Consider the following 23,546-nt stretch of genomic DNA (forward strand, 5'->3'; position numbering starts at 1 on the left):
TGGTGGATATGAGTATCGTATCTCGGCCACAGTACAAAAGCAACCACATATTAGCACTAGAAGCTTAAAACAGTGATGACAAACAATTCTGTTTTATCAAATTTATTGTTTTATCAAACTCAATATTGCAAAATGGGGCATTTTATCATTATCCTATGTGATACTACCTCCGATTATTCACATATAAGCATCTTTGAATTTGGAGGTATTTAGTAAATCTGACTGATGTTACTAAATATTCTATCAGACATGACATATTCACGGCAGTTTGAGTTGTGTTTCACCCCTGCCGTAACGTACATTGCGAGTGTTTTAACTTCAGTCACACACAGTTACTGCTATACCCACTGTTACACGACTTTATGATGCTGATTTTACTATTAGCTGTTATAGTTTATGTTTATCCTCATACAACAGATTTTTGTACTAGTTTGTCTATGCAGAATTTCGAATTACCTTCTGTAATATGTGTATTATAGCAATATTTATTAAATCAAAGATAAAAGAAAAAGTAATATTACAATTGTTCTCCTAAAATCTGTGACTGCCATTTTCAAAGAAGAATTATAAGATTATCAAACATTTCTTTCAACATGCCTGTATGTCACTCCCCTCATTCTATGTTTTACCTCCAGAGGTGTTTTTTTTTTAAACTAATCACACACTTTCTGTATCCATATAGTTTTGATCAGTCACTTAACATTCGACCAGAAGGAAACATAACTACATAAAATGGAACACTGTAGTTGTGGTAGTGACAATATGGTACATCTTTTCATTCAGTTGTCTAAAAATAAGCTGAGAGGAAAGAATGAAGAAAAACATATTACAAGTGTGAGATGTAGCTCAATTTATTCACCAAAACGAAGCCCTATAGAATACACACGTTTCTTCAAGTTTATGAATTGAATAAACAAATAAATTACAGCTGATTTTAAAATCTGGCACTGTACTAATTTTTGGTGCAGATTTTCGCATAAATTCAAAGAACTGAAAAGATAATGTACTAGTTCAATATTTCTGGAAAATGTTTGATTTGAACAGAAATGTGTTTGAGATAGTCCCTATCCGTGAAGTTTAACTGCTGCAATATTAATGCACACTTTGCAGAAACGATAAGGAATAGCGCTGACTGAGTAAAAGCTGGATAGTCAAACAAGTTTGGAAAATTATTGAGAGACAGAAAGAGACTAAAATTGTATGGTTTCTGGAAAGCAAATGAATTTTTCTAAATAACTTTGTCAATTTTACCTGTATAAGGTAGATGTTAGAGGAGAAAAAAAAGCTTTCAAATCTACCAGAAAAATTTTAAGTGTCATTTTGACTATACAGAAACTAAGTAGATTATTAAGGCAATCTCGTTAATCGTTAATGTTTGTCTTATATGTGTCTGCTCCATTCCTCAAGTGGTACATAAGAGAAACTAGAAAAATTAGTAGGTCTCGAATAACTTTCTAACTGGAAATAAAGCTGGCATACTATACAGGAGAAAAAAATTAGTGTTTTTCATTTTCTATATTTATTTTTGTTGTCATTGTCTTACCTTGTGGCGAGGAAGGGCATCTTCACGATGTCTGTTGTTGACATTTTCTTCTTCTCCTTGTCGTTTTCCGCCAATTTTCTCGGTATAACATTAACCAGAGATAACACCAGTTTGCCTTCCAGTGGGTGCCCCCAGAGAAGCAAATGTTAACCGCACTGTTACCGAAACTAAAGCAGAAGACCGAAAAATAAAAATCTGTCCTGGGACAATGCGCTTGAGATGACGTCCAGCAAGCAACTCCCACGAGAAATTCTTTGGCCCCTCTGTCACCAGAGGTTTCCTCTCTGATTGGTCCACACGTGGAGGGGATGGGAAGCAGAGATAATGATGTGTCCTGTGACTGCGATATTAGGTCAAGGAACTTAATAGTTCGCACCTGTATATCTGCAGCGGCGAACTGGTAAACTCTTTGAGCCTTATTAAAAAGCTAATGTCTGTGGGGAAGTAACCGAGCAGCTACAAAATAACGACTGCAACTTTATCGTTAAGAAGAGGCCGAAATTTGGAACGGCAATTACAAAACCGTTTCGATCGTTATTCACTTTTACTGCCGCCAGATTGTCATTCGTATGTCAGTTTCCTCTGTTTGAATAACGTTATTCAATCAAGACAGAAGAAATTTACCTACGTAAAATTGTTTGTGTCAAATATACGCCCTGGCGAATAAATGTGGGTAGCGTTAACAAAGCCGCGGAGATTATTACTCTATTGAATGCATATTACTGAATTTATGGAAATATGTCAGCGTATGCTAAAAATACGTCTCTGATCACTGGATTCACGTGAGCGTGTAGAGGAAAGCGCACGAAGAAGCAATGTTTGTCTGTTTGAAACAGCTACTTCTGCAATTCAGTGCCCTCACTATAAAAGTTTTTCCTCTTTCCATGCGGTAAGTTCCTCCTTGCGATAACAAGGAATAAATTCTACTCTGTTTTTCTCTTCAGAGATCGACTTTATAAGCGGTGATAATTAGTTCGCGCAAAAAAAAAAAAAAAAAAAAAAAAGAACTCGTACTCTGCCGGCAGTGCTGTTGCACAAGAATCTTTAAAACAAAAAGATAAAAAAAGAAGGTTGCAAATCCACACACGTAATTTTCGTATTTAAGTGGGGCAAGAGAAAATTTTCTTGAAGTCGTGGGAAAAGATACATCTGTGGCAGTATGTTTACACACTATGTTTTTCTTTGCCGGTCCACTCTGAGGAAATGAACAAAAATGTCTTACTTTGAATGTATTAAAACAGATATCTGAAAAAAAATTATCGTCTAAATTTTTAAATAAAAAATGAGGAGGGAGATTATTGTAGTTGATCCTGCGGCAATTTTAATTAAGATATATTCTGAATTTCCAGCACTTTTTTTCCGGTAGGAGCTACGAAGGCAAAAGTTTAGAACGACTTCTGTCACACACGGCTTCGCGCATATGACTTGAACCCTCGGGGAGACAGCGACGTGATTGTTCGCGAACTGCAGTAGACGCTCAGGCAAACCGTCACTTGTCTACAACCGCGGACGGAAGACAACTGACGGCGCGCCGGTCGGCGTGAGTGTTTTGTCTGCCCCCACCACGGCCGCCCGGTCCCCTCGCACTGGCTACGGAGCACATACACTGACGGAGGGCCCCATTCAACTGACCTTCAGGGTCAACGTCGGTTAATTGCCTGAAGTAGAGGAAGCCGTGTGTGGCACCTCGGCGACGGCTTTTTAGATCTAGTAAGTTCCACAAGGCCACGGCGAGAACAATTGCACCTCGCTATCTTCGTGGATTTTTTTTTTTTCTCCCGAATATTAACCCTCGCAAGATCACCTTTTGGAAACGTAGTAATCTGGTGATGTGTTTTATTATTTTCAAATTCTGAAAAAAAATTGTTTGTTCTACCAGTCTCCATTACTGTTTTGAATTTTTCGGTAAAACGTAGCTCAAAAACTTTGGTCTTAGTAGTGAATGTGACTTTTTGCAACAAATGTCATTTTCTTGTTATCATGTTCAAGATCCTTCTTACATATCTATATATCATTAAGAAGTATGTTGTGAGTAAAAATCAATTGCAGTGAATGAAATTTGTATTTTTTAAAATTTATTTATGGTGGTCATCGAGTACACATTACGGAGAATGTGTTAGTACAGTTAAGATTATACTAAAAGATATTTTCAGGTGCAGGACCCTTCTTATACATAAGTAACTATTTAAAAAAGATTCTGTTAACAAAAATTCATAATAATTAGTAAAATTTGCTTTTTAAAATTTTTTATGATCGCCACGTACTCACCTCCTCGCTTGGCAGTACTCGTTATAGGAAATGCGTTCTTATTGCCAGTGTTAAATGGCACTTGAGGAGTAACTCTTTTTCTTTAACAACTTACTAAACACATATTGTTAAACAGCATATTATTAACTTGTTATTATTATACACAACCTCATTCACTCTCTCTCTCACACACACACAACCTCGTGCGCGCACAAACATACACACACACACCCACAAACACACACACACTCACTCACACACACACACACACGTAACTATGAGCGCACAAGGACTAAGGAGTGGAAGTAGAAAAACGTAAGTGCCATTTTTTCACGAAACACTTTTTCAGAGCCATTGCATTCTCGGTACTCTGTTTCATGTCCCTAGACTTGACCCAGTCTTTTCAAACATGCATTTGGAGATAGCGCTTGATCTTTGTGCCCAGACGTGCTTACCTCTACAGTTCCAAAATTTCAAAGATACGTGAAGCGGTATTTGTTGGTTATAGTTGTACTAACTAAAAACTTCATACAGTATTTCTGTACATTATTCTCACAAATAAAATATAGTACCTAAGAACTGATTGCGCTTTGAACAAAAACTGTCTTCGCGCTATTCTGTCGAAAATAGATCTTTTTGACATCGCCGTTGTATAGAAAACACAAGCTGATTCTTGCAAGGCCACAGTCAATAATGATATTTATTCACACGAATAGCGCCGTTATCGGTTTCGAACCGAAAGGCACATCTTCAGAATGTTATTCACGTTTATATTGTACTAGCTTAGCGCCTGATGCTTGAGGCTCGTAGAATACAGTATATGTTCAGCACAGGCTTATTTTGTTTTTCTTTAATGGAATTTTTATGTCGTTCACAAATTACAACACTTTCTAAACTATTCACGCTAATTATGGCCATAGAAGCATGGTCTCCTCCGAATGTACTTCTGCCCAAAAAAGCGATTCTGATAGAATGAGTCCAACTTTTTTTGTTAATCATGTCTTTTGCCTTCTTGAGACGACATTTACATATAAACTTTCATCCGCTAACATATGTTTCTCTATATGTAACCTGTTTACTCTCTTGGGAGCGGTATTTCGAACAAATCCTTCTTAAACGATGCCTGCACCCTCTTCAGATTTCAAGTTCCTGTCCTTAGCGGTTAGGCTTTGGCGATGATAATTCAATGAATCGTTCTTGTCCTGATTCACCCCCTTAGGGATTGAAATTCCATGAACAATGAATTTCTAACAGAGAAGCCAAACACAAATTTTCATTGATTTAGCTTCAAAATTGCTTGCGTAATGAAATAATTCCATAAAAACGTTCATCCTTAGCGGATGAATTTCCAAAAACACTGAAATACGTATTATTTTTATTTGTAACCGAAAAGTCGAATAACAATTTTCATAGATGTAGATTTTAGCAGTTCTGCAATAATGGTATGTTAAAAAAACTTTCACCCATTATTTCGCTCTCATAAGGATTAAATTTAAAAAAAATGCTGAAATACGATTTTTTTTGATTCTGATCGAGGAACCAAATACCAATTTTCGTAGGTCCTGCCTCAAAGTTACCATGAGTCAATCACCATTTATATAAGTGGTGTTGTTTACATTAGTTGTTGGGTCCTCTTTCGAATGAGGTGTGTTGGATAGATAAGGGAAATATCTGCGTTTTTTGGAAAGAACTTCATTTATTCGGCTACCTCAGTGTCACCCACTTCAAAACGGTCCCCATTAGAGGCCAGCACTTTTCTTATACTGAAAAACTTCCGGAACTTCATCTTTTATATAATTTGTAACTCTCTCGGTGATAAGTTTTTAATGTTGTGTACGCTCTTTAAGATTTTCGTTATTTATGGGAGGTGAGAAATGACATGGGACGATGTCTGGCGAATATGGAGGCTGGAGCATCATTAAAGAATTGTTTTCGGCAGAAACATCGCGTACAAGCAACGAAATGTCAGTAGGTGTGTTATCGTTCTGCAAAAGCCATGAATTGTTTCGCCACGAATCCGGGCTTTTTCTTCTGATTGCTTCACGCAAACGGCATTGAGTTTGTATGCAGTACTTCTTACTGATCGCTCGACGATGTGGCAAGAACTCCTGGTGTACTATACCGTTAAAATCACTTAATACAATGAGCGTATCCTTCACATTTGACCGCACCTGGCGATACAGAATACTTCTACTTGGACGGTGGAGCCTTAGTTTCGACGTCAAACGCATCATTGTAAGAAGCAGTGCCTCAGTGGCTATTCACTCAAACCGAGCGAATGCGCGTAAACGTTGTTTTCGTCGTCGCCGGCGAATGCTGGTTTACAAATCACTTGTCAATGTGGACGGCACTCTTGGTGCTTCGACATCTTCTGCGAAGGGTAAAAAGAATGAAGTAGGAGGAGTAGGTAAAACTACTCAATTTGTTCTTATTCATGGACCTACTTTCTTTTGTGGTGCCAAGTTAAATTTTTCTTTAATGAAAGTTTCTTCTTCTTCCAGTTTGGGTAACGGATGGATAACTGTAGCTTTCGTTGCTTGTAACAATGCAGGAAGAGCAGGTTTGGAATCCTTTGAAACTAGGGAAATCCTAGCTTACCGTACTATACGTGTTTCTGAGATTATTATTGCTAGTGAAGGTTCCTACCTTTTACCGCACGGGAGTTTGTCTTTGTCTTGTCTTTCCCCAAAACCCATATTTCATCACCTGTTGTGACAAGTTTGAGTAGTTCTGGAACCCTGTTTAACTTCATCTGGCGACTCTTGAGCAACCTGCATTCTAAACATTCTCGTAGATGATGATACAGTTTGTCAAACATCGTGTGTTTGTCAAATTATTTTATAGAATGTAGCTCTGTTTGTCGCGTTTGTCAATTAAAGCCGTGTGTGAGGTGTTTGAGAGAATTTAGAATGACGGCCGATTTGACAAACCGTTTGTCCGTTTCAGCAAGCGAGTCACAAACAGAAATCAATAGCGTGACAAATTTGGAAGATGACTGATTCTACGAATGTTAGTCTTTCGCTCCACATTATGACGAAAACCGACTTCTTATTGTAGTTATCTATTCGTATCGCGAGGTTCCACAATTGTAGAAACTAAGATAAAAGAATTATATAAAGAAAAAGAAAAAAGATCACAAGCCATTGCCAAAATCAGAGGGGTGTTAGTCTTTCCTATACAAACAATAAAATCAATATTCTACGTACGACGTACAAGGCGTTTTTTAAGTAAGCACCGTTTTGAAATTTAAAAAAGACGTGCTAAGATATCTTAATAATTTTATTTTTACATGAAAGCCTGTACCTTAATCTACACACTGACACCATTACAGTCTGACTCTTCCTTGTTTACTTTGTGTACTGAGTGTTTAAGGTGCCTCCGATTATCGTGAGTCCTGCCGGCTGTGAAGTACGGGCTGTTATAAGATTTCTCAGTGGTAAAGGCCTAAAAGCAATCGATATTCATCGTGAGATCTATGCAGTTTACGGACAAAGAAAATATGAGTGATGGAATGTTAAGAATGTGGGTGAGAGCACTTAAAGATGGCCGCACAAATGTGCACAATGAACAACGGAGTGGGCGTCCTTCCGTTGTTAATGAAAGTTTGGTCCAGGAAGTGGACAATAACGTGAGAGAAAACAGACGCTATACGATTTCCACCTTGCGGGATGACTTTCCTAATGTTTCTCGTAGTGTTTTGTGTGGCATTGTGACCGAGCACTTGAATTACCGAAAATTGTGCGCACGTTGGATACCGAAAATGTTGACGGATGTGCACAAAACCAAACGTTGAGACATTGCTTTGACTTTCCTTGAGCGGTACCACAACGATGGTGACGATTTCTTAAGCCAAATTGTTACGGGCGATGAAACACGGGTGGCTACGCCACACCAGAATCAAAACAATAGTCCGTGGCAGTTGAGCAAGGACATCGTTTTGCTGCAAGACAATGCCCGTCCGCATGTGGCCAATCACACCAAAGATCTCATCACATCTTTCCGATGGGAAACTCTAGATCATCCTCCGTACAGCCCCGATCTTGCGCCCAGTGACTACCATCTGTTCCTGCACTTGAAGAAACACCTGGGCGGTCAGCGTCTTCGAGACGATGACGAAGTCAAAACGATGGTGATGCAGTGGTTAACAAGTCAGGCGGCAGACTTCTATGCAGACTGGTACAACGTTGTGACAAGTGCCTCAATATTGACGGAAATTATGTAGAAAAGTAGGGTGAGGTACAGGCTTTCATGTAAAAATAAAATTATTGAGATATCTTAGCACGTCTTTTTTAAATTTCAAAACGGTGCTTACTTAAAAAACACGCCTCGTACAAGCGAGAGTTCGAAAAAGTAATATTGTTTGTTAATGTTTCATCTGTTGCTTCACATATTTCCGTAATGTCGTCCAGTGTACGAGATGCAACGCAGGATACAAATTTTAAATATTCGAAATCTGCTCCACTTGTCATAATATGAAAGTTGCAAGTAATAAATTTTCGCTCAATAGTATCTGTTTTAAGGTTCCGCATCGCAGTCGGTAAACACGGAAAGGTTACAGGATCACTTTTGATGTCTGTTTGTCTGTCCGTCTGTCTACCTTTCCGACTGTTCAAAAATATGTTGAAGTTTATGCCACATGTTAAGGTCTACGATCCCTTGGGGATGTAGAAAAGGGGGAAACTTTAAGTCAATCTAATCAAAAGACATAGCCACTTATGTCACATATCTTGATACTCGCAAACCCACTCATCAAAAGGTACAGTGCACTTCTCGTTGGTCTAGAATCATGAAATTTGGCAAGAAGGTTTTGCAGTACGAATAAAGGGAAAACTACGAAATTGTTGATTTGTAATTATATCACACGAAAAAAATTGTTATCTGAGTCACCAAGTGTCCGTCCGTCTGTTAAGGGGACAACACCCTGCCTATCTAACCCATGTTAATCTAGGCAAGTATTTTACCCATTTCTGAAAAAGGTATTTGATGCAGGACCTTAATATTTTTACTGTATATTACATGAAGCTAATAGAGTCAACTGTACTAAAATCTACTTTATCCATTTTATAGTTTTTAAGAAATACTTTTTTAAATTTATCAACAAAAATTATTAAGTTTTCTGCAGAATTTTTTTTTGTGAACTTTCTAATGGGTATGTAATGTTGTGCCGGAGGTGGCTTTTTATGTTCTGCAGAATCTCTGAAAATTTCATTCATTTCAGAAACTATCATAGATAGTTTCTGATATAATGGGGCATATGTACTGAAAATTTTAGTTTGCGGAAAATTGACTTTAAAGGAAAAAGGTTTTGAAATTTGTTAGTTACAGTTAATTAAAACTGTCCTGCTACATATGATGGCCCTTCTTTGGCCTCTAGCAGATATTCCAGCTTCTTTTTCACCTTCCTGGATGTTTGTCTTGCTTTATTGGCCAGATTAGATGCAGACCTGTCTGCATCGGCTATCATCATTTTATCGCAATGTTGCAGCCCAGTGATCATATTTTCACTAGGATTAATTCCCAGCTTTCTCAGTACCCAACATTTTCCAATATTACCACAACTGAATGTAATAACAGCGTCATGAACTCCTAGCTTCATTGTATGCATGCCTACAAATACAGTTTTAGTAAGGCAGTTACAATTATGCTGTTGGAACATTCATTTTGGGTTCTGTGTCTGCCCATGCAGACATTTCCTTAGAAGAGCAGGACGAGCCAAGTCTCTGAAAATAGGTTTAATTGCTGTAATAACAGCAGCAGGAAGAGAATACTGGTGAGAATAAGATTCTCCAGTTGCCTGAGCCCTATTGTATTTGCACCACGAATTTTCTCCTGATGGACACAATCCATGACCAGGCTTATGGAAGAATATGGCCCAAACATCTCTGTTCATTGCCTCCAGGTTTTCTTAATTTCTCCTAATTGCCTGCCCATAGTATATCTGCAAGTTTTCTATAACAACTACTCGCAATCACACTTGAACAAAACTAACTGCGTGTTTGAAAGCGTGTTGTTTACGAACAGCAGAAACAAAAGAATGCCGACCGTTGAATTCCAAGGATAGCCAACACACTCGGGAGTAAAAATAAAATCCCTAACGTGGAATGCAGGGATTGTTGTTGTTGTGGTCTTCAGTCCTGAGACTGGTTTGATGCAGCTCTCCATGCTACTCTATCCTGTGCAAGCTTCTTCATCTCCCAGTACGTACTGCAGCCTACATCCTCCTGAATCTGCTTAGTGTATTCACCTCCCTCTACGATTTTTACCCTCCACGCTGCCCTCCAATGCTAAATATGTGATCCCTCGATGCCTCAAAACATGTCCTACCAACCGATCCCTTCTTCTAGTCAAGTTGTGCCACAAACTCCTCTTCTACCCAATTCTATTGAATACCTCCTCATTAGTTATGTGATCGACCCATCTAATCTTCAGCACTCTTCTGTAGCACCAGGGGATATAAAGATCTAAAATATATGCAGAAAAGTGGGTGACAGAAAAGTGGGCGTGGAACATAAACACACGGGGTAGGAAAATGCTCTTTAAATGCACTAAAAAAATTTTTGCATCAGAATCCTCTTCAGAGTACTTAAATAAAACCTTAATTTATCGAAATATGATGAAATCAGAAAATCGATTTTTTTGGCCCTGAACCACAGGGTGGTCTCCTTAAGCCTCCTTTTTCTCAGGAAATGATACACGTGTCAAGTTCACATTTATGTCACGCACCTAAGTCTTTGGAGATGTAAAAATGTTAAGCTTACAAGTCAGTCAAAAGAGACGGTCATTTATGTCACATGTTTTGATACTCGCAAACACACTCATTTAAAACCTATGGGCTACTTCCCCTTGACAAAGAATCATGAAATTTGGCAAGAAGTAAGGTTTCACAGTATATGAAAAAGAAAAAAGTCTGAAAAGTGTTAATTTATAATTAAATCACACGAAAAAGATACTTTTGTCGTTTGTTGTCCGACTTCACACTTGAAATTAAAATATACTCGAAAGTTTTGCAATCCCTAGGAGCGATATCTCGCCAGAATAAATGTGGATAATGGCTCTGAGCACTATGGGACTCAACATCTGATGTCATCAGTCCCCTACGCTTACAACAACTTAAACTTAAGGACATCAGACACATCCATGCCCGAGGCAGGGTTCGAACCTGCGACCGTAGCGGTCGCGCGGTTCCAGACTGAAGCGCGTAGAACCGCTCGGCCACTCCGGCCGGCTAAATGTGGGTATTCGATTACCGGAATATCGTCGGTTCCCGAAATGGATGCACGTTCTACACTGAGGCGACAAAGAAACTGGTGTAGGCGTGTATTCAAATACAGAGATATGTAAACAGGCAGAATACGGCGCTGCGGTCGGCAACGCCTGTGTACAAGTGTCTGGCGCAGTTGTTAGATCGCTTTCTGCTCCTGCAATGGCAGGGTATCAGGATTTAAGTGAGCTATAAGTAAATGTCGAGTGACTAGGGCCTCCCGTCGGGTAGACCGTTCGCAAGGTGCAAGTCTTTCGATTTGTCGCCACTTCGGCGAGTTGCGCGTCGATGGGGATGAAATGATGATGATTGGGACAACACAACACCCAGTCGCTGAGCCGGGAATCGAACCCAGGCCCTTAGGCTTGACATTCTGTTGCGCTAACCACTCAGCTGCCAGGGCGGCCTAACGTAGCTGACTTTGAACGTGGTGTTACAGTCGGCGGACGACCGATGGGACACAGCATCTCCGAAGTAGCGATGAAGTGGGGATTTTCCCGTACGACCATTTCACGAGTGTACCGTAGATATCAGGAATCTGGTAAAACATCAAATCTCCGACATCGCTGCGGCCGGAAAAGGATCCTGCAAGAAAGGGACCAACGACGACTGAAGAGAATCGTTCAACGTGACAGAAGTGCAACCCTTCCGCAAACTGCTGCAGATTTCTGTGCTGGGCAATCAGCAAGTGTCAGTGAGCGAACCATTCAACGAAACATCATCGATATGGGCTTTCGGAGCCGAAGGCCTACTCGTGTACCCTTTATGACTGCACGACACAAAGCTTTGCGCATCACCTGGACCCGTCAACACTGACATTGTTCATGACTGGTCGGACGAGCTTCGTTTCAAATTGTATGGAGCGGATGGACGCGTACGGGTATGGAGACAACCTCATAAATCCATGGTCCCTGCATGTGGGCAGCGGACTGTTCAAGCTGGTGGAGGCTCTGTAATGGTGTGGGGCGTGTGCAGTTATGGGGACCCCTGATAGGTCTAGATACGACTCTGACAGCATTCTGTCTGATCACCTGCATGCATTCGTGTCCATTGTGCATTCCGGCGGACTTGGGTAATTTCAGCAGGACACACCAGAATTGCTACGGAGTGGCTCCGGGAACACTCTTCTGAGTTTAAACGGAATCTTGTACATGGCTGCACGTTCAGAGACCGTGAATAGTTACAATTGAAAGAAAATCAGCCCTCGGTCACTATTTTCAACAAATTAACCTGGTTTCGACACTGCTAGGAGTGTCTTCCTCAGAATTTAAATCAAAGAATGGTCTATATTCTATAACAGGGTCAGAGAGTTATGACTAAAAACGTATGATAGAATATAAGTACGGAATCGAACTGCCAGTATTTGACGACGATTCCTTACTTACATTCTATCATACGTTTTTAGTCATAACTCTGTGCCCAAGTTATAGAATTTAGACCATTCTTTGATTTAAATTCTGAGGAAGACACTCCTAGCAGTGTCGAAACCAGGTTAATTTGTTAAAAATAGTGACCGAGAGCTGATTTTCTTTCAATTGTGAGTTTAAACACTGCCCTCCGGACTCCCCAGACATGGACATTATTGAGTATATCTAGAGTGCCTTGCAACGTGCTGTTCAGAAGAGGTCTCCACGCGTCGTACTCTTACGAATTTATGGACAGTCCCGCAGGATTCATGCCGGCCGCGGTGGACGAGCGGCTGTAGGTACTTCAGTCCGGAACCGCGCGACTGCTACGGTCGCAAGTTCGAATCGTGCCTCGGGAATGGATGAGTGTGATGTCCTTAGGTTAGTTAGGTTTAAGTAGTTCTAAGTTCTAGGGGACTGATGACCTCAGATGTTAAATCCCATAGAGCTCAGAGCCATTTGAACCATTTTGCAGGATTCATGGTGTCAGTTCCCTTCAGCACTACTTCAGACATTAGTTGAGTCCATGCAACGTCGTGTTGCAGCACTTGCGGGAGCCGTACACGATGTTAGGCAGATGTACCAGTTTCTTTGGCTCTTCATTGTACGATAACAGGAATATAATACAACAAAAAATTCAAATGGCTCTGAGCACTATGGGACTCAACCGCTGAGGTCATTAGTCCCCTAGAACTTAGAACTAGTTAAACCTAACTAACCTAAGGACATCACAAACATCCATGCCCCAGGCAGGATTCGAACCTGCGACCGTAGCGGTCTCGCGGTTTCAGGCTGCAGCGCCTTTTCTTTTTTTTTTTTTTTTTTTTAAAATCTCATTTTGTTCGACTTCGTTCGTTGCGTCTGCTCGGGGCGGACGTCGTACGACATCCGTTTTAAGTTCGTTGTTGATCGATTAACTCAGTTTTTTTGTTACAGGGGGCTGCTAACCCTCTGACCGAACACGCTGAGATACCGCGCCGGCTGCGCCTTTAACCGCACGGCCACTTCGGCCGGCTATAATACGACACCCTAAACATCACTCACATAGTGATCGTGAGGACAAGGTTAGGATGTGTGTGAGGAAAGTAATGAGACTGACAACACTGCAAGGCATCTTGCAATGCTGTGTTTCTCTACCTGTGTAGACAGTGGGTTCATCGTCTCTAACGCTCCATACAGCCACCACGTGATTTTTGAGAGCGTCATCAGTGAAGTTTTCGTTGTATGCTACGAAAATGTAACAGCGGAAGTTAGAGCAGCGTTAGGCTATCAATTTTTGTGTTAAACTCGGAGAGAATGGCCAGTGGGGATCATCCTTTGTCAAGGACACAAGTTTTTTCCCTGGCACAAATCGTTTTCGAGAGGCCGAGAACTCGTTGAAAATGAACCTCTGCCAGAGATTTCAAAAACCGATGGAAAAGTCAAAGTGAGGGCTGGCACACTGATACATTTTCTCGGCCGAAAAAAACTCGAATAAGCAAATCAAAACAATGCTGATTTGCTTTTTTAACAGTAGGGGTATTGTGCACAAAGAATTTGTTCCTCGACGACAAACTGTCACTGAAGTGTTTTACATAGATGTCCCTGAAAGTCTCAGGAAAAGCGTGAATCAAGTGAGACTGGACATTGTAGACGTGTGGACATGACAACACCCAATGTTACATGGCCATTTACATCAACGTATTTTTGACCTCACAACGGAACCTCCCCATCGCACCCCCCTCAGATTTAGTTATAAGTTGGCACAGTGGATAGGCCTTGAAAAACTGAACACAGATCAATCGAGAAAACAGGAAGAAGTTGTGTGGAACTGTGAAAAAGTAAACAAAATATACAAACTGAGTAGTTTATGGGAAGATACGCAACATCAAGGAGACTGAAAACGCAGGAGCGCCGTGGTCTCGTGGTAACGTGAGCAGCTGCCGAACGAAAGGTCCTTAGTTCAAATCCTCCATCGAGTGAAAACTTTAACTTCTTATTTTCAGTTTATGTGACAAACTCTTATGTTTTCATCACTTTTTTGGGAGTGATTATCACATCCACAAGAAAACCTAAATCGGGCAAGGTAGAAGAATCATTTTACCCATTCGCCAAGTGTACAAGTTAGGTGGGTCGACAACATATTCCTGTCATGTGACGCACATGCCGTCACCAGTGTCGTATAGAATATATCAGACGTGTTTTCCTGTGGAGGAATCGGTTGACCTATGACCTTGCGATCAAATGTTTTCGGTTCCCATTGGAGAGGCACGTCCTTTCGTCTACTAATCGCACGGTTTTGCGATGCGGTCGCAAAACACAGAAACTAAACTTATTACAGTGAACAGAGACGTCAATGAACGAGCGGACAGATAATAACTATGCAAAAATAAAGAAACTAAAATTTTCACTCGAGGGAAGACTTGAACCAAGGACCTCTCGTTCTGCAGCTGCTCACGCTACCACCGTACCACGGCGCTCCTGAGCGTACATTGTCCATGATATTGCATATGTCGCCCATGGACTACTCAGTTTGTATATTTTGCTTATTTTTTCACAGTTCCACACAACTTCTTCCTGTTTTCTCAATTGATCTGTGTTCAGCTTATCAACGCCTATCCACTGTGCCAACTTATAACTAAATCTGAGGGGGTGCGATGGGGAGGTTCCCTTGTCAGAAGGCATTCCCGTCGTTGTTCCAAAGCCCCCCCCCCCCCCCCATTCACCTGATCTGAGTCATTGTGTCTGTTTTGTTTACTCGAAGATGAAAAATATCTTAGGAAGACATCATCTTGAGACTCTGAAGAAAATTAATAAGAATGTTGCCCTACCAGTTGAAGCCTATCAACACTACTGCCATAATTGGCAAAAAAAAGATTCCGCTGGTGTATAAAAACTTTGGTAGATAAAAAATTAGCGTCACTGCCTTTCTTGCACATCTCGTGGATTAGCTGCAGCACGCATGGAGACGTTAATAATTTTTCTCAAGGTCGATATGGAATAGGAAAGGCCGAACTATTGCTGCAATGGGACGTACCCTCTGGCATGCAGTTCCAGGGGTTTGCAGAGTATATATATATATATATATATATATATATGTGTGTGTATATAGATGTAGATCCTGGAGCTGACCTTTTGAGCCACCCCGCAGGTGCATACGAGGGTGACTCAAAGGAAAATCTTAAATTTGTAATAACAAATCGAAATTTCGTGCCGTTATCCTGTAAGTTGGGAAGCGTGCTACAAACACTGCAGTATGGCCTGTAGGTGGCAGCATAGTGCAGATGCACGCATACCGTGGCAATATCAGTATAAAGATGGCCGCCCCACTTGCGACTTGCACCAGGGAAGAACAACGTTTTGTTATTCGGCTTTTGCGTAGTGAAGGTGTGAAACCTATTGAAATTCATCGACGAATGAAGGTTCAGTACGGTGATGCATGTTTGTCACGGCAGCAGGTCTACGAATGGAGTAGGAAGTTGGCAAATGGTGAGACTTCAGTGGAAGATGCTCCTCGTCCAGGTCAGGCACAACGAGTTGTGACTCCACAGAACATGGCAGCAGTTGAAGCCATAGTGAAGGAAAACCGCCGAGTGGCACTGAATGACACTGCAGCATGTTTACAGTTTAGTCATGGGTCAGCACGCCACATTGTGGATGATGTGCTGCAGTTTCACAAGGTGTCTGCAAGATGGGTGCCACGCCAGCTGGCTCCTGAAATGAGAGAACGACGTGTTGATGCTTGTGAAGAATTTCTTCGGCGCTTTAAACGAGAAGGTGATGGCTTCCTTGCAACTGGGGACGAAACCTGGATTCACTTCCACCAACCGCAAAGGAAGAGAGCGAGCAAGGAATGGCGCCATTCCTCATCACCAAAACCAAAGAAGTTTCGAACAGAACCATCAGCAGGGAAGGTTATGCTGACTCTTTTGGGACGAAAGAGACGTCATTTTGGAGCATTACATGCCTAGAGGGACCATTGTCACCAGTGCATCGTACAAAGATCTCCTAAAAAAATCATCTGCGGCCTGCAATCAACTCAAAGCGACGTGGATTGCTGTCAGCAGGTGTCCCTTTGCAACATGACAGTGCAAGGCCCCACACTGCCCGTACAACAGTTACAACAATCACAGACCTGCATTTTGAGTGTCTTCCTCATCCACCATACTCACCAGACCTTGCCCCAAGTGATTTCAATATATCTTGTAATGGTACTTGAATTACGCAACCATTATGGCACCTCACTTTCTGTAAAGTAGTTAACATATTTATGAGACAACATTCAGATTTGATTTCATTAATGTAGAGGTATTTTGATACATCGATACGTTTATGTTGCAATGATATTATTCTTTTGTATATTCTTTCTTTTATCACTATGATCTTTGACGTACTTGTAACTCTTGATTTTTGGGCGCGTAACCGATTTTTAGTTAGTTAGAGAGTCGGACCTTGAGTCTTGGACGTCATGTTGGAAAGACGCATATTGTCGTCAGCTTATAAAATGTGAACTTTCACAGTAAAGAAGATATTTTCAAGTACGTTTTGTATTGTGAAGTGATGTTTTGTGTGTTATGCGATATTGCAAACAAAAGCAATAAAAAGGAAGTGTAACTTAAATTCGGAGTGCTGATTATTTTTTACATCACCATTGTGCTAACTTTCAAAGGTTTAATCTTGAAGAATGGTTTGTGAAGCGCATCTAGAAAACTTTAGAATATAGCAGAATAAAACCTAGGCCTCTTTGCAACCGAGCTTGGAATCATCACCACTTAGATTTTCGACGATTGAGCCACGATTTTACAACGAGACCAGCGTGGGAAACACGAAAATATGAGTGCCTAGTTTATTCATTATTACATGAAATGACTTTATTAACTGTGCTCTAATGTCACCTGCCACATAATATGAGTGTTGTTGCCCGAAAATGCAGTATTTAGCAGCGTGAGCAACACCACAATCATGATTAAATTTTGACCTTTGTTGTGGTGGGGTTGTTAGAGTCTGGACCACTCAGAGACGCAGTGGGAGGGAAGAAGTTCCGTTCTGATGAAGAGGTACGTCACGCGGTGCGCGAGTGGTTGCGCGGACTACCGGAAGAATTTTTTTCTAAAGGAATTTATGCACTTTGTAAGCGCTGGAGGACTTGCATTGAGCGTGGGGGAAATCTATGTTGAAAAGTGATACAGCTTTGTACCACTTCTGCACAATAAATAATATTTAAAAAAATATTTAAGCTTTTCATTTGACTCATCGTAGTATGTATATAGTTAAGGCTCACCGGCCACTTGACCATCTTCTTCTTGTGTGCGAATGCACGAACAGTGCCCGAACACTTACGGGAATCGGCAACGCGCCGCGAGTAATGAGTATAATGGGCGGGGGCACTAAGCATGTAGTGCGGGACAATACGTTGAGAATGTGGGTTTCGCGGGAGGCGCGCCAGAGATAAATCCCTGCAGTCGCGCTATCCTCTGTGTGCTCGGTGGCTCACATGGACATCACCTCTATGTTCCACGTGTGGAGTGCCAGACAATGATGAACATCGGTTTGTTTGCGGACCGGCGGCGGAGGTTTGGCACTAGGTTCGACGTATTGCGGCTCTTCTAACGCGGGACATTCCGGATCGGATTACTCCCCTTTCATTATTATTTCCGGAACGTGACTATTTTCCTCGGACAAAGACCAATGCTGTGAATTGGATTCGCGGACATGCCATTCACTACCTGGTTGGACAAACTGTAGACTCTGCACTCGATTTTTGGACATACTTCAATGACCGTCATTATGTCGTTGTCCATCACCCAAAATACAGACAATTTTTCTCGAACCTCGCAGCTGGAATGTGTTAAGGCAAGAGAGAAGAAGGTTTCCTGTTTGAACCAATGAACATTTCTGAACAATTTAACGGAACACATCAATTTCGAGAAGACGTGACTCGAACATATTACCAGCGGGGCGCAGAAGGCCTCTGATCAAATACACAACAAAACTACACAAAACAAAATAAAAAAATAAAAATAAAATTAAAAAAAAGAAGGTTTTGTTGTTTGTAAGGATAGCCGTAGCCTTGATTTCCCCTGGTATATAGGCAGCTCTCTGGAGTAGGTTTAGCCAGGAGCCAACGCCTGAAGTGGACCAGATTTTTTTGTTATAGGATGAAAAGTGGCGGTGGCACTTAGGTTTTTTTTTATTAAGGGGCTTTCTAAAAAAAAGTTGGTAGAGCAAAAAAAACAGTTTAAAAAAAAGTTGGTAGAGCATTAGGCTTTAAAAAAAATGGATAGAGCGCCTACCCTGTAAGCAGGAGATCCTGGGTTCGAGTCCCAGTCGGGGCACACATTTTCATCTGTCCCCGTTGACGTACATCAACGCCTGTAAGCGGCTAAGGGTGTTCATTTCATTGTAATTTCATCCCAGTATGTCCGAGGGAGTGACTTGTGAGGTTACGAACCAGTTCCGGGAGAGCGTTCCAGACTGCTTGCTCAAAGACGAGCCGTTATCGAGAACGTGCAGCAAGTGTGTGATGCGTGGCACGTTTCGGACGGAGAGCTCGTACGCCAGTGTCAGTCGCCGCTTTTTACGTAGCACAGTATGTGACGCGCCATCGCGCACTCACCTGTCTGCGTCGTCTGTCCGTTGTGGAGCTAACAGGGGAAGGCCGCGATTCTTTGAACACACATTGAAACATCCCCTTAGAAAAATTATACGTGACTGGGCTTAAACTGACACACAATATTTTTTTAGTGCAACGCAATCTGACTTTCAAAAATCCCTGCAAAAGAATGGCCCTGACTAACATTAACCTATACCTTTCACAAATCACTTACCTCACAAAAATCTTCATTACTCGAACTGCTGCAATACAGCGAGCGCCACTACTGCCAGCTAAATAAAAGATTCAGACTACTGAAGGCACCAACTACTGATAGGCATAGTTAGCGAAAGAAAGATTGTGATAGAGAACAAAGAATGTATTTACCTTAATAGTGTTCATAAGTCATAATATATATAGCAGTTCATGACATCCAATATTACAAATTTACTGTCTGTGATGGACACACGTCCAGATCATCCGCTCTCAAAACTCCGCCATCTCTCTCCCCACATCCACCACTGCTGGCGGCTCACCTCCAACTGCGCAACGCTACGCGCTGTTAACAGCCAACTGCCCAACACTACAATAGCCAACAACAATGCAAACCAGCCACAGACTGCACACAGCACAGCCAGTGATTTTCGTACAGAGCGCTACGTGGCTTTACCAATAAAAAAACCTAAACAGCCTACTTACAAGATTTGCTTCAAACTTTGTACACATTTCGTAGGCGATTAAAACAACACAATGTGCAAGGACTAAGGTATACTGCTCTGGCAATTCCGAAAAAAAATAGCAAGTGCGGTGTGCGTACTGTAAGACCTTCGGTACACACACCATCAGATTATTTCACTTGTTGCTCTAGCGAAGTAGGCGAGTCTCAGCAATATGTCTCGTGGTCTTATCGTGGTGTGTTTATCTTCTGCCGTTAGGTCAGACGATAGAAATGCCACTTGCACGCTTAGAGTAGCAGATTGACGGTGACCAACTTTAAACAGAAATTGATTAATTTTCACACACATTTATTAAAATAATAAAAATCATAGATATTACGTAACTTGATTCTGGATGCTGTTTGCAATGGACAATCTGAAGTTCCTTTGGTCTTGGTACCTTAATCTTATTCTCACATATCTCTGATACTTGACAACATATCTGTACATTTCTCTTCATGGCTATGTGCAGGAATATGGTAAGCTTATTAAGCGCAGACTGAAACTTGACTATAGACTGGTACAGACTAATGCAGACCAAGGCGGACTGGCGCAGACAAATGCAGACTGACTAATCGGAGGTCTGTACACTCGTTATAATACCTCGAGCGTTCAGGTATCACTGCCGAGTGTGATCCGCGAGGAGAAAAGGTTCTACGTTAGCAGCAATCTACATTGGCTGCGTTACATATTAATATGCGGATCGGCGGAAACAGAATTTGGTCCGTCTCTGTGGCAGCGCCATCTCGTAGTGAGGAGATGGTCGAGCGCAGCGCCTGCGCTGTTGTCCTTAGCGGGGCGCGCTCTAGTGGGAAAGTTGTGAACCCGCTGGCTACGCGGAACTATGTACACAGCAGCAAGAGAAGTTTTACGCGTCTATTAAGAAACTGATGTACCTGTGTGTAGGTGTTAGACATTAGAGTTCATAATGGTCAAGTGGTGTAACTCCTGACAGCATCACCCCAAAAATCATTCTATTCCCAGACGTAGACTATTTTCTGCGTGCAAAGACCTCAGTGACTTGGATTAGAGGGCATGCAGCCCAATACCTGTAACTTCCTGGCAGATTAAAACTGTGTGCCGGACCGAGACTCGAACTCGGGACCTATGCCTTTCGCGGGCAAGTGCTCTACCAACTGAGCTACCCAAGCACGACTCACGCCCTGTCCTCACAGCTTTACTTCTGCCAATACGTTGTGAGGCCGGGGCGTGAGTTGCGCTTGGGTAGCCGAGTTGGTAGAGCACTTGCCTGCGAAAGGCATAGGTCCCGAGTTCGAGTCTCGGTCCGGCACACAGTTTTAATCTGCCAGGAAGTTTCACATCAGTGCACACTCCGCTGCAGAGTAAAAATCTCATTCTAGCCCAATACCTGTTTGGTGGCGGTGACAAATCGGCTCTCGATTTCTGGCTGTACCTTAACGGCAGACATTGTGCAGTACCAACAATATTTCTCGAACTTTCTCCGGAGCGCTTTCAACGACTCCCCTCGCACCTGGATCATCGGTGAAAAGGGCGGCTGACATGTGACCCTTCTTCCATTTTACAGATTCGATCCCCTCATCGCTTATTCACACACACTTTCGAGAAGACGTGCATCAATGATCAACTGATGTGTCGCCTGTACGCGTGATTTTCTTTCTGATGCGTATTTGCTGTAGTAATACGTCACATTTGTCCTCGTTAACGTAACCTGATTTATGCTGATATATTTCGAATAACGAAGAAGAGAAGGAAGTGATGTCAAAAGCATGATTCATAATCCACTTATTTCCATTTCTACAGTATTTGTGTCGATAGCAAAAGAAGCTGTAACCCTGAAACCAAGGCTTGTTTGTTTATTGGTACCGCTTCTTGTTCGTCACATTTTCAACTCGTAAGCACAACATTTTTACTGTCCACATGTGCAAAAAACTGATCTACGCGTGCTTTTGTTAAATCATAAACGTGTTCAATGAGCAAAGAAGCAAAACATGCTATTGCATCATCTGCATGTGATCAAAGTGAACGATTATTGAAATGTCATAGAAATGGAAATGCACTGAAATATACCTCCATGCGGAATAGAGTTCTTTTTTTTTTAGATTGTCAGTGCATTAGTCTCACTATAGTTTACATATCTTCTCACTTTGAAATCTGACCTATGATGCGTGATGATAATAGCAATTTACAGGCTACGTATATATATATATATATATATATATATATATATATATATATATATATATATATATTCCACAATTCCAGCATTGTGGAATGCTATAAGGAATGGTATCAAGCGCTGAAGACCCCTAAAATGGGAATTTTCTTCAAGTTGTATGTAAGTAATTTTTTTAGTAATTATAGCCTTACCTGTGTAAGATGTAGAGCTGCCTTTCCAACAGTAGCCTGTTTGCTTCTTTCCCCGAAATATTTCTCGCCAGTAACTCCGTCAGTTTTTCAGGAGTAACCAAATATAGCACAACTGAAATTTACGTCTACTTCATCGTCTATTTTGTTCTACTTTTAAATTTCATTTTGAGGTCTTCAAATTGTATAAGCGTATGCCCCGCATTGTGATATACCAGTAGTTAGATACTTAGTTGATTTCATGTCCCATGTTCGTTTGCGTCAGAAGTCGTAATGATGAACGAGTCATTATACAAGGTGAGTCAGGAAGATATGCAAACATTTTGATATGTTATTCTACAAGTAAAACTAAAGAAAAAGTTCATATAAACATAGGTCCGCGAATGTTTAGTCACGGAGTTACAACTAATAAAAGATTTTGCCTGAAAATTAGCAACTTTGCTAATATGAAGCCATCGCAAAACTGTACGAGGTTGAAGTAAAGCATGATTTTCATTTATTTTGTTGTTATTGATCTGGCAAATCTAATAAAACATGACACAGACGTGTATCTGCAGTAGTTTTCCAGAACATCCAGAGAAGCAAAGATTATGATACAAGTAAATTTCTTTTGTTTCCTTTAAGAATGTAGAAACTTTTATGTCATTGTTGGCAACAGTTAGTGTGTTATTTCAGTCGCTTCCTAACCTTGAAACGAGTTTTCTGTATTGTTCAGTGAAATAACATAATAACAACACCGTATTTAAGTGAATTCACGTGTGCTATTGTATTAATAAAAGCAGATTATCTGACACATTCATACAGTTTCAGTTTACGTTGTTACTAACATTTTTCCAAAATTAAATTCTCTACAACTTATGTTAAGAACTTTGTGCAATTGTCTGGAATTTAAAAAACAAATTGGGCCAAGTAGTTAATAAATTCAAAATTTTACGAAATTAATTCTTTGCTTCTCTAGATGTTCTGGAAAACTATGCAGATATAGGTCTGGGACGTGTTTTATTAGATTCACCAGACCAATAACAACAAAATGAATGAAAATCGTGCTTTACTTTACCCTCTTACAGTTTTGCGATGGTTTCATATTAGCTAAGTTGCTAAATTTCACGCAAAATCTTTTGTTATCCGTAACTAGCATTCGCGGACCTACGTTTATATGAACTTTTTTCTTTAGTTTCCTTGCAGAATAACATATTAAAATATTTGCGTATCTTCTGAATGACCCTGTATATTAACATTCTTTTTGCAAATATGCCTTCATGCTGATCATTTATTACTTTTTTCGTTTTTTAATTAAGGACAGACGGATGTTAGTAACTCGTAGCCATCAACATTTACACATTACAGTAATAGATAATATTCTGCGGAATAGGAGGAGCTGTCAGAGATAAACGTTTTCAGTTTAGTTTCAAATTTTACTTTGCTGTCTGTCAGGTATTTTATATCAAAGGGTACG

General features: G+C 41.0%; 2 protein-coding genes across 4 annotated transcripts in view; one reads left to right on the forward strand and one right to left on the reverse strand.

Annotated features, from left to right (window-relative positions):
- LOC124719941 (serine/threonine-protein kinase OSR1) overlaps positions 1-2,448 on the reverse strand; it is a 538,784-nt gene extending 536,336 nt beyond the window's left edge. Inside the window, exon 1 of one of the 3 annotated variants that reach the window (XM_047245141.1) lies at positions 1,544-2,448. In XM_047245141.1, coding sequence (XP_047101097.1) covers positions 1,544-1,587 — 44 coding nt within the window. In that variant the 5' untranslated portion in view covers positions 1,588-2,448. The remainder of the gene's footprint in view (positions 1-1,543) is intronic. The other 2 variants (XM_047245139.1, XM_047245142.1) reach the window with 2 other exon arrangements.
- A 19,915-nt stretch (positions 2,449-22,363) lies between these two features.
- Positions 22,364-23,546, forward strand: part of LOC124719648 — a 46,619-nt gene continuing 45,436 nt past the window's right edge. The window contains exon 1 of the mRNA XM_047244861.1: positions 22,364-22,387. Coding sequence (XP_047100817.1) covers positions 22,364-22,387 — 24 coding nt within the window. The remainder of the gene's footprint in view (positions 22,388-23,546) is intronic.

The sequence above is a fragment of the Schistocerca piceifrons genome, chromosome 11, assembly GCF_021461385.2.
Source record: "Schistocerca piceifrons isolate TAMUIC-IGC-003096 chromosome 11, iqSchPice1.1, whole genome shotgun sequence".
Taxonomy (NCBI): Eukaryota; Metazoa; Arthropoda; class Insecta; order Orthoptera; family Acrididae; genus Schistocerca; species Schistocerca piceifrons.